Here is an 18,067-nt window from a genome sequence, read left to right as displayed (position 1 = left end):
ATAGACAAAATAAACAATGATATAATAATATATGATCCGTTTTATCTCAATGATTAAAAATGGAAGTGATGTTTCATTTATGTTTTTAATTTATATATTTGAAAATATATATTTTGATTTTTATACCTCTCATTTTAATTGAAGAGAAAAAAATCAACAATATGAAATCAAAGTACTCATAAAACATTTTATTAAATGAATTGATTAAAAACATAAATGAAATACCACAAACTTAACCTTAAAAGATCTTCTATAATAATTTTTCATTGCTTTTTGTTTATACTTTTAGTTTCTCGTGCCATCTTCACATATGTTATACTATAATATATATATATATATATATATATATATATATATATATATATATATATATATATATATATATATATATATATATAGAGAGAGAGAGAGAGAGAGAGAGAGAGAGATATGTGTTGTTTGATTATTGGTTCCGGTAGATGTTGTCCTAGTTATTTGTTTTCCATAGAACTCATTCATATATATATATATATATATATATATATATATATATATATATATATATATATATATATTTGTTTTTGTTTAAATAGAAGCGTACACATAAGGTTAAGTTGGTAATTAATCAAGCTTTACCATGGAGTGACATGAAAATTCTAGGATCATTAACTAAACAGATACACACAAGCATGTTTTCCTTAAAGTGAAAGATGGTGTTTGATTGTTCATCTAAAAATAACATTTTAACTTATTGACTTCTTGAAAAGTCAACAAGTTAAAAAAAATATTTAGATATCGAAAAATGCATTTTAAAATGACTTTTTGTTTATTCCTTGAAAATGAGATATTAAGAAGTCATAATTTCTAACTTTTTGAAACAACTAAAAACAAAATTAAGCTAAATACTTTTTAACTTATTGACCTATTAACCTTTATTATAAAAGCTAATTCAAACTTTTTTTAAAAAAAAACTTCTTTTCTTACTTTCATAAGTCCATAAGTCATTTTGATTAAAATTCATTTTTAACTTCAAAATATAATCAAAACATCCTTAAAATATCTTTGTGGAAATGTACAACCATCTTCTGATAACCATTTATTCAAATTTCTTATTTGAGAGCTCAAACTCTTTAATTATATTTTTTAACCATTTTCTTTAAATTTAATGTTTAAAATATGAGTTAAATATTTTTTATGTTATAATTTCATGAGAAAACTATAAAAATAGTCAATATTGGTTTGTTATTTTTTGGTTACGCGTCTATAAATTGTTTGATTTGCAAAAATAGCTATTTCACTTGCTTGCTTGGGTTGCAAATTTAATTCATACACTTGACATGACGTATATTTATATTGTTAAATCATCCGATTTGAATTTAGTATATAGTATATACATGTAATATTTGTTTATTTATTTCAAAATAAATATTTTACCTTTCATTGTATTTTATTAAGAAAATTACTAATTTGGTCCTTGTGGTATGCTGTTTTTTTGTTACACTTCGATGACTTTCCAAACTGTGATATGATGGTTTTGGTTTACTTTGATCGTAGTCTTGTCTATTTGAAAAAAACTATTTTACTATTTTGATTTTTTTTTCCATTTATTTAGTTGTTATATATATATATATATATATATATATATATATATATATATATATATATATATATATATAAGAAATGGTCCCACCTACACCCATACCCCCAACCCAACTTAGTTTTCTTCATATATCCCACTCGACCCCTTACACTTTTTAACCACCCCATAACCTTTGCTCTAGAGGTATACACACACCACCACATGTTATATATATATATATATATATATATATATATATATATATATATATATATATATATATATATATATATATATATTCTTCCATGATATTGGACCCAAACCTAACACAGTCACCTCCACTCTCTGTTTATACACATAATTTACGAAAACATATACACACATGCACTGGTATTTAAACACAATATATACACATACAAAGTTATCAACACAAACACACACATACACATATATATCTAGTTGCATGCAAGTGTTCTCTTACAGATTAAACAATTGTAACAATTATATCACACACAAGTAAAAAAAAGACATGTACAACATACAAAAAATCAAAATGTTGTCACATATTGTTTTGAATAATTTCCTTAACTTTTCACAACGCTAATAACATATGTCAGGCAAATTGATCATCAATGCATCCTAATTCACCAAAAGTAAGATGCAATATAGGTAAAAGACCAAAGAAACTCACATAAATGGTTCCATGGGAAACGAGGATTGACCTTGCATATATAACCTCAAAATGGTTCCCTAAAAAACAAGGATCAATATCAAATCACTAATCATTATCCATACTCTTTATAAAACTTCACTCAACGATTATGACTCGAATCTAGTGTGGATGATAGCTACATATAAGTTTAGAACCCTTTAAACATGCATAAAATCAAGATTTACAAACTTCATGTGTTTTAGTTATTGTTCCAGATGTTTTCAATTTAGATATGGAGGTTTCTATTATTGTCTAAAACCATAAAATATCAACAAAAGAAAAAAATTCCAAACTTTAGAATCGTGGAGTGATTAGGGTCCGGTTTAGGTTAAACCGAAGTGACAAAGTTTCTTGTTGTTTTGATTTTAATCGGAGGGAGTAAATTGGAGGTAAGAGTGACGGGGAGGGATGAGGCGATAACAAGATGGCAGGGGAGGGTCTTGTTCGTTAAACGAAGGTCAATGCCTAAATGGAGATGAGATAAACAATGATATAAGGAAACAATGAGAGTCACGAAGACCCCTAATTTGATCTTTTTGGTGACAACATACATCAAACACTACATAAGTCAAAAAATTATAAAAACAAAAAAATCAAATGAACTGACTTCTATAAACTTTTTGGATTACTAATATTGAGTTTGACCAAAGTAGTTGAATACTTGAATGTATGAGTTTAGCTTGGCTCAAGCTCACATAGACTTCAACCTACCACATTTTTTATACAATAAAACTTAGGTCATGTTTATTTTTTTATTTTTTGATTTTTTTCACAGCTTATGACTATACATAGACATACATACATAAAAAAAACCTTTTGTTATTTTCAACAAAGCAAAAGACACAAAGCATATGAATGTCATATTTTTGGCTGAATATGTATAAATAGCCTTTAAAGTTGGAAATATTTATAATATTCAACTTTTAAAGTGTTTTTTTTTCAATTTGTCTTTTATTGTTTATTTTTGAAATGTTTCTTATTATTAGCTGATTTTATTTAAATTTTGAATATGGTTTTTTTTTTGATTTTTAGAATATGATGATTTCAAGGATTATAATAGTGGTTGTAATGTTGACAGATGATGTTTTAATTTGATTTGTATTCTATTTAGATAATAAAATTTAGAATTTAGTCTACAAGCTTTTAAAAACGGATAATACTCATTATACAGACTTCAGTCAATATATTCTTCTGCAAACATTAAAAAATAGTGCATATATTTTACTTATTAAAAAGCAAACACAATTTTAGGTTGTGTTTGACACATCATAACTAACTTATTTTTTGAGTTTTTTTTTAAATGGTTGTGATTGATAAGCCAAAAAATAGTTTATAAGCTAGAGTTTTAAAAAACAATCTTTTTATGAGTATTTTTCCAAATATACCCATTAATTAATTATATAAACACATTATTGTAAATGTCATTTTATCTATTTCAATTATTTTTTAACTAGTTTTACCAAACGTTATTTTTGTATCACTTAGTTTTTTAGCTATCAACTGATTTTTTATTTAACAACTAACTTTTCGGTTATTAATGGATTTTTTAACTAACAAGTGACTTTTAAACTCCTATGCCAAATATATAGCCTTAATAGTCTCGCCCATATGGGTCTCCTTGGGTGAAATGACAGTACATGGACTCAATTGTCATTGTTTCATAATACAAGGGCTAAAGGGATTTCCCCCCTTTGAAAAATATTAAGGAAGAAGATGAAGAAGAAAAGCAAAGGGTTTAGCAGTTTGTTTGTGAAAGGAAGAAAGTTTCAGAGAGAGAGAAAGAGAAAATTGCAGAGCGAGAAACAAACGGCGAGTTGCCGTCCAGCGACAATTAGATATCGGGTGCTAGGGCACAAAAATTAAAAAGAGGACATTGTAATACGAGGATGCAGACAGATCAGCATTCTCGTTGAAGATTATAATCTCAGATCTTTTTTCATCTATTTTCTTGTTCCAAATCGAAACCCTAATTGACTTCGTCCGATCAGCTGACTTTGTGTTATTTTTTTCATCAATTTCTGTTGAAACTATTTGACGGAGGATTTTTGGGGTTATATCAGCTCGGAGATCCTCCTAAGTTAAAGGGTTGTAATCGGATCCGGTTTGCCGTTAAATTGAGCGGCTGTTTGTTTCCTTTTCCGGCGGATGAGAGGTGATTAAAACAATGAAATGGGTATCATTGCTTAAAGACTTTAAAGAAAAGGTCGGGTTGACAGCGCCTGCATCTGCTGCATCTTCTCCATCATCATCTACCTCCCTATCACCTTTCTATCCTGATAATAATAACAATGCTACTTCTTCATCACCAAATTACTTCTCGTCTTCTTCTTCAAGGTCAGGGTTCTTTTATGTTTTATGGCTTCAAAGATATTGATTATCAAATTGATTCTCGCTGATAATGTAAACAGCTGCTTTCTTTCTTTCTTTTTATTTTCTTACCATAAAATGATATCGTTTCAACTTGCCAAGAACTTGAAGTAGCAGGGCTTAAGATTTACTAAATGCAAAGGGTTTGCAGGAAGTCTTCTAATTGGAATGATCTAGGGTTTAAGAGATAGACCTGAGCTTTAAGTTGCTGAATCCTTTTATCTTGTTATTGGGATCTGAAAAGGCTGATGATATTTGCTACACAACATATAATCTGATATGTAATTTCTGGCTATAATAGTTAATCTATGTAGTATGTAGTCTATTTCCCAAAGAATAGAAAGATTCCAGCTATTCGTCACCACCTGTAGATTGAATAACTGATCACAATCCTGTGTTATTACAAGATTTTGGTAATTATAATACAAGGTTTTGGATATAAGACTGTTGTGCTTATATGTTTATGCTACTTAAATAAGGTTACTATAGTTCTCATTCTGTTGCTTCTAATTCTTCTTTGATGTAAGAGTGGTCACTCATAATAAATGAAGCTCTTTTTCATAATAAGTTACGTCTTATAAAGCAACTTTTAATGTTTCCTCTCTATAATTCTGGCTTTTGAGATCTCGGTTTTAGATCTCTTCTATAAAAGGAATAAGACTGTAAAATTTCCATTATAAGAAAGGATGAAAAGTCATGATTTACATTTATCGCCTTGTATCTCAGAGACAAATATGAACTGGAATTGGACTTCAAGAGACATTGGGAAGAGTTTCGTTCGTCATCTTCGGAGAAGGTTAGTGCACAGAATTTACTTTTTTTTTTTTGGCTATTTGTAGACACTGTTGACCAGGCTTATGAATTTTATAATGTTTATGCAGGAAAAAGAAAAGGCCTTGAATATGACAATCGATGTCTTTTGTAGATTTGTAAAGCAACATTCTAATGTAGCACAATTGATTACCATGTATGACAACCACTTCACTTGTCCTTTCATATTCTCTTTATTTTCTCTACTCCCTTTACACATGTCTATTTGTTTGCAGGTTAGTAGAGACACACATATTTTCTTTTGTGGTTGGTAGAGCATTTGTTACAGATATCGAAAAGCTTAAATTGAGTAGCAAAGCACGCATGTTAGAGATTGAAAGTTTGATGGGCTATTTTTTGGAGGTCACAGAGGTATCCTTTCAAATCCATCTCTTTATCTCTTACATCTTTTGCTTACTCTCACTTAAATTGAGTTATCAGCCTTTTCAATATGCACTAATATTTCTGTCTCTATCTCTGTAGGATGGAATTCAGCCTGGCTCAAATCTTTTGCAGGCAGTGGAATTTCTTGTATCCGGGGTACATTCTCAACCTAATAATTTCTTTTAGTTGCATAACAATCATTAAAATCTCTATTTTCTTTTTTGGATTTTTGGTATAAATCTTTATTTTAAATAATGGACCCACCCGTGTATGTTGTTGGCAGCCTATTGATAAACAATCTCTCCTTGATTCTGGGATCTTATGTTGTCTGATTTATATTCTCAATGCCCTTTTGGGTCCTGATGGAAGAAATACAAGGCAAAAGGTAACATCCGTTGAAGAGGAACCAGAAGCCATGGATAGCCCAGGTCCAGATCGACGCCTTGAGGTATACCATATCCATATGTGTCATCACTTTTGCAGATATCTTTTAGAGTTGTAACTCACTCTTTTGCTAATGCTTGCTTTTATCTTTGAAGGTAGAAGGCAGTGTTGTGCATATTATGAAGGCATTGGCAAGCCATCCTGCAGCTGCTCAGAGTTTAATTGAAGACAAGTCACTTCAATTACTCTTTGAGATGGTTGCCAATGGATCTTTAATTTTATTTTCAAGATATAAGGAAGGTCTTGTTCCCTTGCACAGTATTCAGCTCCATAGACATGCAATGCAGGTGACATTTCAACCTTATCACTTAGTGTAGCCATTCATATGCTGACAGATGTTATGTAAGAGGAAATTTAACTGTTCTTTATCTTACTCTGTTATCCAGATTCTTGGTCTTCTTATGGCTAATGACAATGGAAGCACCACCAAGTACATAAGGAGGCATCAGCTGGTAATGATCTCATTTCTATAGTACAGCAGCCACCCTTCAAGATCATCATAGCGTATGAAAATTCTGATAAAGTTATAAATTAAATGCAGATAAAAGTACTGCTAATTGCTGTGAGGGACTTCAAGCCTGAAACTGGAGACCCTGCATATACAATGGGAATTGTGGACTTGTTGCTTGAATGCATAGAATTGTCTTATAGACCTGGTCAGTTGCTTTCTCTGTTTCCTACTTGGACATTGATTACTATTATTTATAAAAAAGTTCATTCAGCACTGAATTTAACAGTTTTATCATGGCTTCTGTAGAGGCTGGTGATATCAGACTGAGGGAGGATGTTCGTAATGCTCATGGATACCAATACCTTGTTCAGTTTGCATTAGTTCTTTCAAAAGTTCAGGACTTTGAACACATTTCTTCTTCAGAAGGGTTAACGAGAACTAGTGACTCAGAAATGCAAGATGTAAAGGGAAGAGGTGACACCTCATCAGAAGGCCTCTCACCCACTCTGTCTAGATTGCTTGATGTTCTTGTCAATCTAGCTCAAACAGGTCCACCTGACACAGCGTTGACCGGGTCAAAGGGTAATCGCAGTAAACAAACATCGTCTTCTGATCGGTTTCCAGATGATGGGTGGGAAAAGGACAATTATAAAGTCAAAGATATTGATGCCATACAAGTGTTACAAGACATTTTTCTCAAAGCAGATAGTAGGGAGCTTCAGGCTGAAGTGCTCAACAGAATGTTTAAGATTTTCTCAAGTCATCTCGAGAACTACATGCTGTGTCAGCAGTTACGAACAGTGCCCTTGTTGATCCTGAACATGGGTGGCTTCCCTCCTTCTTTACAAGAAATCATCCTTAAGATTCTTGAATATGCAGTGACTGTTGTTAACTGCATACCTGAACAAGAACTGCTAGCACTTTGCTGTTTATTGCAACAACACATATCATCCGAATTGAAGCACACAATCCTATCATTCTTTATAAAGCTATTATCCTTTGATCAACAGTACAAAAGGGTATTGCGAGAAGTTGGTGTGCTGGAAGTTTTATTAGATGATCTGAAACAGCACAAGTTTCTATTGGGTCCAGAGCAACACAATGGTAACACTGATGACCTGGAAAAAAAGTCAAACTCCAGCAGCTTCAAGAAACATTTACACAGTAAAGACGCGATTATTTCATCTCCAAGATTATTGGGTTCTAGTTCTGGAAAGCTCTCACTTTTTGAAGCAGAAGGCACGATCTCAGCTTCTTGGAATTGTTTGTTCTATTTACTGAAGAAAGCAGAACAGAATCAAGTAACATTCCGGGCTGCTAATGGTGTAACTACTGCTCTACCATTTTTGGTGTCTGATATCCATCGTCCAGGTGTCCTTCGTGTCATATCATGTTTAATCATTGAAGATTCTTCACAGGTAGGCTAAATCTAAATCTAATCTTTGCATACTTTTCCAACCTTTAATCTTTTGTTAAGTTTCTTATTGACCAAAAGTTGTATATTGATTAGGTTCATTCAGAGGAACTGAGCATGCTGGTTGAAGTATCAAAGAGTGGGATGGTTACCAGTTCTTTAGGATCTCAATATCGCCTTCAATATGATGCAAAATGTGATGTTTTTGGAGCTTTATGGAGGGTTTTAGGAGCTAACAGTTCTGCTCAGAGAGTATTTGGTGAAGCCACTGGGTTTTCTCTTCTTCTAACAACACTTCATAGTTTCCAGGGAGATAAAGGGCTGATTGAGCCATCTCTTCTACCAGTTTGCATGAAAGTTTTCACATATTTATTGCGTGTAACAACAGCTGGTGTGTGCAATAATGCTGTCAACAGGGAAAAGTTAAATACAATTATATCTTCACACACTTTCTATGATCTTTTATCCGAGTCTGGCTTGATTTGTGTGGAGTGTGAAAGACAAGTAATTCAATTACTCCTTGAACTTGCACTTGAGATTATACTCCCGCCATTTTCAACACCAGAAACTGCCACATCATCAAATGCTCTTGCAAGTTCTTCTGCTGCTTTTTCTGTCATTACTCAATCAGGCTTGTTTCTTCCTGATAAAGAGCGGATATATAATGCTGGTGCTTTGAAGGTCCTCATTCGTTCATTGTTGCTCTTTACTCCAAAATTACAGCTGGAGTTGCTGAAACTTATCGAAGAGCTTGCTTCAGCTGGACCTTTTAATCAAGAAAACCTAACATCTGCTGGTAAGTAATTAACTCTCTCTACATGTTTTAGAAGCTGTTAGAAGAAGCAATCCGCATCTTATCTTTGCGTTGTGTTTTTTTTTCAGGTTGTGTGGAGCTTCTTTTGGAGACAATATATCCTTTCCTTTCGGGTTCATCCTCTCTACTTTCCCATGCTTTAAAGATTATTGAAGTACTCGGGGCTTACAGGTTATCAACAGCAGAACTTAGAATGATTATCAGATGTCTTCTGCAAATGAGACAGAGGAATCCTGGTCATATTCTTGTTGATATGATGGAAAGAATAGTTGTGATGCAAGATACGGCTTCAGAAAACGTTCCCCTTGCACCATTTATAGAAATGGACATGAGAAAGATCGGATATGCATCGATTCACGTGTCATTAGGAGAAAGATCATGGCCTCCTGCTGCAGGCTATTCATTCGTGTGTTGGTTTCAACATCACAATTTCCTGAAATCAAATTCAAAAGATGTTGAATCTTCAAATACCGTATTTTCCAAAAGGAATACAAGTACCACGGGCCCACAAGTTCTACGGTTGTTCTCAGTTGGTGCAACAGATGGTGGTGATACATTTTATGCAGAGATCTGTCTTCAAGAAGATGGAATATTAACCCTTGCAACCAGCAATTCATCTTCATTGTCTTTTTCAGGGTTAGATGTTAATGAAGACCAATGGCATCACCTTGCAGTGGTACACAGCAAACCAAATGCTTTGGCTGGACTATTTCAAGCCAGTGTTGCATACGTGTATCTTAATGGGAAGCTTAGACACACAGGGAGACTAGGGTATTCCCTCTCTCCTGCTGGTAAGTCCCTACAGGTAACAATTGGGACACCTCTAACCTTCTCAAGGGTCAGTGATTTGTCATGGAAGCTACGATCTTGCTATCTGTTTGAAGAAGTATTGACACCTGGTTCCATATATTTTATGTATATTTTGGGCCGAGGGTACAGGGGACTTTTTCAAGACACAAATCTTCTTCAGTTTGTCCCTAGCCAGGCTTGTCGTGGGGGTAGTATGGCCATTTTAGACTCTTTGGAAACCGATTTGGCATTGGTTTCCAACATTCAGAGGCCTGAGAGTGCTGCAAATAAGCAAGGAAGTTCTAAGACAGATCGTAGTGGAATGGTTTGGGATTTTGAAAGATTAGGGAACCTCGCGCTTCAGCTCTCTGGAAGGAAACTCATATTTGCATTTGATGGAACATCAACAGAAGCCTTTCCAGCTTCCGGAACTTTGTCAATGCTCAATTTAGTTGATCCCCTGTCAGCAGCTGCTTCTCCTATTGGAGGTCAACTTCTTTTTAACATTCATATTATTTATTTATTATACACCTTCGGGGCTGTTTCTTTTCTGAACTAGAATCTTTTTTTTTTTTTAATTTTCCATCAGGCATACCACGGTTTGGACGTCTTCATGGTGATGTTTATGTCTGTAAGCATTGTGTAATTGGTGAAACTGTGCGTCCCATTGGTGGAATATCTGTTGTGTTAGCTCTTGTTGAAGTAGCAGAAACCAGTGACATGCTGCAAATGGCATTGACTCTCCTTGCTTGTGCACTTAATCAAAATCCACAAAATGTTAGAGACATGCAAGCATGTAGAGGGTATCACTTGCTAGCTCTCTTTTTACATTCCAGAATGTCTCTGTTTGACATGCGATCACTCGAGATCTTTTTCCAAATTGCTGCTTGTGAGGCTTCTTTTCCTGAACCCAAAAAGTTGGAAGAAACTCAGCATAATCTGTCACCTTCAGTCACCCTGAATGAATTTGATGACCTAAACCTGTCATCATCGAAGTTCCGCGATGAAATTTCTTCAGCTAGTTCTCATGAGGATATGGATGATTTTTCTTTACAAAAAGATAGTTTCAGTCGTATGTCTGAACTCGATGATAATGATATCCCTCCCGAAACATCAAATTGCATAGTTCTTTCAAATGCAGATATGGTTGAACACGTGTTACTTGACTGGACTGTATGGGTAGCAGCTGAGGTTCCAATACAGATTTCTCTTCTTGGATTTCTTGAAAATCTTGTTTCTATGCATTGGTACAGGAATCATAATCTCACCATTTTGCGTAGAATAAACCTTGTTCAACATCTCCTTGTAACTCTCCAAAGAGGTGATGTTGAGGTTCCTGTACTCGAAAAACTGGTTGTCCTTTTAGGAGTTATCTTGGAGGACGGATTCGTCATTTCTGAACTGGAACACGTTGTAAGGTTTGTGATTATGACTTTTGACCCCCCTGAACTGTCATCCCGGAATGAGATATCAAGAGAAGCAATGGGGAAGCATATTATTGTTAGAAACATGCTGCTTGAGATGTTAATCGATCTCTTGGTCACAATCTCATCAGAAGAGCTTCTTGAACAATGGCATAAGATCGTGTCTTCAAAGTTGGTGACTTATTTTCTTGATGAAGCTGTTCATCCCACCAGTATGAAATGGGTCATGACTCTTCTTGGTGTGTGTCTCACCTCTTCACCTACTTTCGCTCTCAAATTCAGAACAAGTGGAGGGTATCAAGGTCTAATGAGGGTGCTCCCTAGTTTCTATGATTCCCCTGATATATATTACGTCTTGTTTTGTCTGATATTCGGGAAGCCAGTGTATCCAAGATTACCTGAAGTTCGCATGCTGGACTTTCATGCCCTTATGCCGAGTGATGGAAGTAATGTACAACTAAACTTCTTAGAGCTTTTGGATTCTGTAATTGCAATGGCGAAATCGACATTTGACAGGTTGTCTGCCCAGACAATGCTGGCGTATGGAAGTGGGAATCTGAATCAGGTTGGTGGTGGGCTTGTTGCAGACCTTGTGGAAGGAAATGCAGAAATGACTGGAGAGCTTCAGGGTGAAGCTCTGATGCATAAAACTTATGCAGCACGTCTTATGGGTGGAGAAGCTTCTGCTCCTGCTGCTACAGCATCTGTTCTTAGATTCATGGTGGATTTAGCCAAAATGTGTCCTGCTTTTTCTGCTGTATGTAGACGAGCTGAATTCATTGAGAGCTGTGTGGATCTTTATTTCTCCTGTGTCAGGTCATATACTTTTTTCTCCTTCCTGTTTGTCTAGTAAAGATTTTTTTTTCTTCGTCTGCTAATTTTTTTTTTTTTTTTTTGGTTTTTTAGGGCTGCTCATGGTGTGATGATGGCGAAGGAGATGTCGATAAAGGCAGAAGAGAAAAATATAAATGATGTTGAAGAGGCGGAAGGCTCTGTTAAGACTTCCATCAGCATGAGAAGCTTCCCTCCAGTGAGTGCAAGCTCTGAAGATGTTCCTGCTGTCGCAGACAATATGGATGGAATTGGAAATAAAACAGAGCTGATCATGACTTTGGAATCACAGATTCCGAGTTCAGATTCCGAACCAGTTGATCAGCCATCTGTTATCGACAGCAAGCAGTTCAATTTCCATGATCTGAAAATCACTCCAGTCTCTGTTCACCCAACTGGTTCACCAGGCTCACCATCTTTAAGCATATACGATTCTCCAATCTTATCTGAAAGATCCACTTCCAGGTTTCAGTCACTCAACTCTCCATCACAGGTTCTTGGTTTGCCATCTTGGCTTGGAAGCTCCAATGACTTAAAATCTCAATATCAACCACTCGCCTCTCCTTCCATGGACTCCTCCTCTTTATCCCTCACTGAATTCGATTCAACTCCAGACTTTAGATGGTCCCCACAAATCCCAAACATTTCAAATACAATTTTCACAGTCCATCCGAAGCTGCTTCTTGATGTGGATGATTCCGGTTATGGTGGTGGCCCGTGTTCTGTTGGAGCAACCGCTGTGCTAGACTTCATTTCAGAAGTTCTTGCTGATTTTGTAACTGAGAACATAAAAGCGACACCTGTTATCGAAAGCATTCTGGAAACTGTTCCTTTATATGTTGATGCAGAAACCGTTTTGGTATTCCAAGGGTTATGCCTCACAAGACTCATGAACTTTCTAGAAAGACGCCTCTTACGTGATGATGAAGAAGACGAGAAAAAACTCGATAAAAACCGATGGTCATTGAATCTAGACGCGTTATGTTACATGATAGTTGACCGTGTATACATGGGTGCTTTCCCTCAGCCTGCTGCTGTATTGAAAACACTTGAGTTCCTGTTGTCCATGTTACAGCTGGCAAATAAAGATGGCAGAGTCGAACAAGCACCTCCGGTTGGAAAAGGGATTTTATCCATCACAAGAGGAACAAAACAACTCGATGCATACGTACACTCGGTTTTCAAAAACATGAACCGAATCACCATGTACTGTTTCCTTCCTTCTTTCTTGATATCAGTTGGAGAAGATGAGTTTCTTTCAAGACTCGGTTTGCAGATCGAACCCAAGAAAAGGTTGGTCCCACATGTGTCAGAAGAAGATGGGGTGATAGATATATGCACGGTTCTACAGTTGCTCATTGCTCATAGCAGAATCATCTTTTGCCCTAGTAATCTTGACACCGATCTAATCTGCTGTCTTTGTATAAACCTGATCTCGCTTCTACATGATCAAAGACCTAATGCACAGAGCTTAGCAGTGGACATCCTGAAACATCTTCTTGTTCACAGAAGAGCTGCACTTGAGGATCTTCTTGTCTCCAAACCCAATCAAGGACCTGTTTTGGATATATTACATGGTGGGTTTGATTTGCTACTTACTGGAAGCCTGTCTATCTTCTTTGACTGGCTTCATATGTCTGAACTGATTGTTAATAAAACCTTGGAACAATGTGCTGCAATCATGTGGGTTCAGTATGTTGCTGGATCGGTTAAGTTCCCGGGTGTTCGGATCAAAGGTATGGATGGGAGACGAAAGAAAGAGATTGGTAGAAAGTCAAGGGATTCAATGAAATTGGACCAAAGACATTGGGAGCAAGTCAATGAAAGGAGAATTGCTCTTGAACTGGTTCGTGATGCAATGTCTACTGAACTTAGAGTTGTTCGACAAGATAAATATGGATGGGTGCTCCATGCTGAAAGTGAGTGGCAAACACATCTTCAACAACTCATACACGAACAAGGGATATTCTCAATGCCCAAATCCTTTTCAAGCCAAGAACTCGAATGGCAGCTCTGCCCCATTGAAGGCCCGTATAGAATGCGCAAGAAATTGGAACGTTGCAAGCTGAAATATGATACTGTGCAAAGCATTTTAAACGGGAAGTTTGAATTTGAAGAGCCTTCTAAAGAGATGACCGGAAACGACATTGGCGATTTCGATTCCGATTCCGGTCCTTTCTCTAATCTTTTATTGAACGATGGAAAACAGGAATCTTGTAGTGACGAAATGTATGAAGATTCTGTTTTTAAGGAATCGGAAGGTGGGAAAGACGAGAATCCGATTAGGGTTGGCTGGAATAACGATCAGGATAGTAGCATTAATGATGATAGTCTTCATTCTGCTGCTGAATTTAGCATGAAGTCCAGCTCAGCAACCGTACCGTTGTCAGAGAGCATTCAAGAAAAATCGGTTGTGAGTTCTCCTAAGAAGTCTGCTTCAATGAGATTTGATGAGGTTAAAGGAACGGAAGATAAAGTGGATAAAGAATCGAGCAACAACGGGGAGTATTTAATCCGGCCTTATCTTGAACACACAGAAAAAATAAAATTCAGATACAATTGTGAAAGAGTTGTGGGTCTTGATAAACATGATGGGATCTTTCTTATCGGGGAGCTTTGTTTGTATGTGATAGAGAATTTCTACATCGATAAGTCAGGTTGCATCTGTGAGAAAGAATGTGAAGATGAGCTTTCGGTTATTGATCAGGCTTTAGGTGTAACAAAGGATTTCTCTGTTAGTATGGACTCCCAGTCAAAGCTGACTTCTTCATGGGCTGTTAAAGCACATACTGGGGGTAGGGCATGGGCCTACAATGGTGGAGCATGGGGGAAGGAGAAAGTGACAAACAGTGGGAATGTGCCTCATTTGTGGCGAATGTGGAAGCTTAACAGTGTTCATGAAATCTTGAAACGTGATTACCAGCTTCGTCCTGTTGCTGTTGAGATATTCAGCATGGATGGATGTAATGATCTTCTGGTTTTTCATAAAAAGGAAAGGGAAGAAGTTTATAAAAACTTGTCTGCCATGAATCTTCCCAGGAACAGCATGTAAGTTTTTTTTTTTTTTTTTTTTTTTTTTTTTATTTTTTATTTTTTATCTCATCATCTTTTTTACAATCATTGATAACATTTGTTTTACTTGATAGGTTGGACACAACGATATCAGGAGTAGCAAAACAAGAAAGTGCTTTCAAGATTATGGCAAAATCTTTCTGCAAGAGATGGCAGAATGGAGAAATTAGTAATTTCCAGTACTTGATGCATCTCAACACACTCGCGGGTCGTGGGTACAGTGATCTTACCCAGTATCCTGTCTTCCCTTGGGTTCTATCGGATTATGAAAGCGAAAATCTTGACCTAACTGATGAAAAATCATTCCGGAAACTTGACAAACCCATGGGATGTCAAACAGAAGAGGGAGAAGATGAATTCAAGAAAAGGTTGGATTTTTTTTCTACTTTATATTCATCAATTTTTTTCGGGTAATTGGGTTTATCAATGAATTTGTAATCTTTTTGTCAGATATGAAAGCTGGGATGATCCAGAAATCCCGAAATTCCATTATGGATCTCATTATTCAAGTGCTGGGATTGTTCTTTTCTATCTTTTACGGTTGCCACCATTCAGCACAGAGAATCAAAAGCTGCAGGGGGGTCAGTTTGACCATGCTGACCGTCTTTTCAACAGTGTAAAGGATACATGGTCAAGTGCAGCTGGAAGAGGCAACACTTCAGATGTAAAAGAACTTATCCCTGAATTCTTTTACATGCCAGAGTTTCTTGAAAACAGATTTGATCTTGACCTCGGAGAAAAACAATCAGGAGAAAAGGTCCGTCTCCTTCTCCAATTTTATATATATTTCCAAATCCCAAAAATCTTTCGCATAATTTGATCTTCTTTTTTTAGGTTGGAGATGTTGTGTTGCCTCCTTGGGCCAAAGGTAGTGCTCGAGAGTTCATCAGAAAGCATAGAGAAGCTCTCGAATCTGATTACGTTTCAGAGAATCTACATCACTGGATCGACCTTATCTTTGGTTATAAACAACGAGGAAAGGTCAGTAGTAATTTTCACCCCAAATATCAATTATCAACATTTTTCTGTTTCCTAAATTGCCCTTCTGTTTTGTCAGGCGGCTGAGGAAGCGGTGAATGTATTCTACCATTACACGTACGAAGGAAGCGTCGACATCGACGCGGTCACAGAACCCGCAATGAAAGCCTCCATTTTAGCACAAATCAACCACTTCGGCCAAACACCAAAACAAATCTTCCAACGGGCCCACGTGAAAAGGAAAAAAGACCGAAAACCCCCTATCAACCCTCTCAAACACTCCAACTACCTGGTCCCACACGAAATCCGTAAATCCGCATCCTCCATAGCCCAAATCGTGACCTCCAACGACAAAATCCTCATGGTGGGCCCCAACAACCTCTTGAAACCAAGAACATACGCCAACTATGTCGCGTGGGGGTTCCCGGACCGCAGTCTAAGATACATAAGCTACGACCAAGACAAGCTTCTTTCAACCCACGAAAACCTCCACGGCGGGAACCAGATCCGGTGCGCGAGCGCTAGCCACGATGGTCAGGTCCTCGTCACCGGCGCAGACGACGGTCTCGTCTCCGTTTGGCGCGTCGGGACCCACCCCGGGTTCCGCGCACCGCGAAGCTTACACCTCGAAAAATCTCTCTCCGCTCATACAGACAAAATCACGTGTCTCCACATCTGCCAACCTTACATGGTGATCTTAAGCGGTTCAGACGATTGTTCAGTCATCATATGGGATTTAAGCTCGTTGGTTTTCATCCGCCAGCTTCCGGAATTCTCCTCCCCGGTTTCCGCCATTTACATGAACGAATTAACCGGCGACATCGTGACCGCCGCCGGAATCATGCTGGCGGTGTGGAGCGTGAACGGCGACTGTCTCGCGGTGGTGAACACTTCGCAGCTCCCGTCCGATTTCATCGTGTCGGTCACGACGTGTACGTTTTCCGATTGGCAGGAGACGAATTGGTTCGTGTCGGGGCATCAGAGTGGTGCTGTGAAAGTGTGGCAAATGGTTCATAACTCGAGTGAGGTTTTCGAGACGCCACACAGTAAACATTTTGCTACGAATTTGTCGTTTGGGTTTGGGCTTGAGAAGGTGCCTGAGTATACTTTGGTTTTGAGGAAGGTTTTGAGAGGGCATAAACATTCGGTCACTGCTCTTCATCTGACCGGGGACTTGAAGCAGCTTTTGAGCGGTGATTCGGGCGGGCATTTGATTTCGTGGACGTTGCCCGATGAAAGCTTGAGGAATTCTATCAGAAGGGGGTGAGATTTGGGTTTTTTTTAGGTAAATTGTAATCATGTTTATTTAGAAAGGAAAGAAAAAAAAAGGAACCTAAATGAGATTTGGTTCGACATCCGTCCACCTAACACGAAAGGGCTGACCCTAAGACTTTGGGAGAGTGATGGTAAGTAATATTATGGTTTTGGTGGCCGGAATTGTTTTTTGTGTTTTTATGAAAGCTGGGAGGGAATGTGGGGACTATTTGTGTACATAGAAGAAGAATGGATGGATGGTTGTTATATTTGGATATTTGTATAGAGTTGTGAAACAAACAGTTAGTAAAGGGGAGGAACTGTAACTGTAGTGCACTGTTACCCCCTATTTTGGTCTGGGGTTTTTACGGGGTTCGGTTCTGTTGTGTTTTTAATTCTCTCATTTTTTGTTCCATTTGTAAGAATATGAATATGCATTCACACAAATATGATTTCTTATAGTAGTCAAGTTTAAGATTTGAGTTGAGGCCCCTTTTTATTATAACTCCTCTACGTTTGGTCTTTTTAAATATTTACTTCGCTATTTGGGTCACGTACTTTCAATAGGCCGATATATTTATTCTTTGGGTCCTCGTTTCTTGGCATATTGGATCAGGAACTGTGGAAGCCATGACAACATGCTAGTGATAAATATAAATGAACAAATTCTATGATATTAGATGTCATACTGCATATGGACGCCAATGATATAATGAGAACCAAAAAAATTGTTTACTGGTTTATTAAATATTGTTAAAAAAAAAA

At 36.9% G+C, this 18,067-nt stretch overlaps 1 protein-coding gene across 1 annotated transcript; it reads left to right on the top strand.

Annotated features, from left to right (window-relative positions):
• The first annotated feature begins 3,987 nt into the window (after positions 1-3,987).
• Positions 3,988-17,784, top strand: LOC111901065 (protein SPIRRIG). Its single transcript, XM_023896931.3, has 18 exons — positions 3,988-4,604; positions 5,364-5,433; positions 5,519-5,604; positions 5,684-5,819; positions 5,931-5,987; positions 6,115-6,279; positions 6,371-6,562; positions 6,662-6,727; positions 6,817-6,931; positions 7,033-8,144; positions 8,237-8,936; positions 9,023-10,231; positions 10,333-11,983; positions 12,074-15,046; positions 15,145-15,438; positions 15,521-15,827; positions 15,905-16,051; positions 16,128-17,784. The coding sequence occupies exons 1-18, from the start codon at positions 4,435-4,437 to the stop codon at positions 17,313-17,315; spliced, it is 10,638 nt and encodes a 3,545-aa protein (XP_023752699.2). The 5' UTR covers positions 3,988-4,434; the 3' UTR covers positions 17,316-17,784.
• The last annotated feature ends 283 nt before the right edge of the window (positions 17,785-18,067 follow it).

Source organism: Lactuca sativa, chromosome 5, assembly GCF_002870075.4.
Source record: "Lactuca sativa cultivar Salinas chromosome 5, Lsat_Salinas_v11, whole genome shotgun sequence".
Lineage (NCBI taxonomy): Eukaryota > Viridiplantae > Streptophyta > Magnoliopsida > Asterales > Asteraceae > Lactuca > Lactuca sativa.
Note: the sequence above shows the minus strand (reverse complement) of the source record. Positions and strands in the feature narration are given on the sequence as shown.

Excerpts from the sequence above, each read along its gene's own strand:
- LOC111901065 (XM_023896931.3), top strand. The coding sequence starts at position 4,435 with ATGAAATGGGTATCATTGCTTAAAGACTTTAAAGAAAAGGTCGGGTTG. Across the intron at positions 5,605-5,683 it reads GTAGCACAATTGATTACCAT|GTTAGTAGAGACACACATAT; the intron begins GTATGACAACCA and ends ATTTGTTTGCAG. Across the intron at positions 15,828-15,904 it reads AAAAACAATCAGGAGAAAAG|GTTGGAGATGTTGTGTTGCC; the intron begins GTCCGTCTCCTT and ends TTCTTTTTTTAG.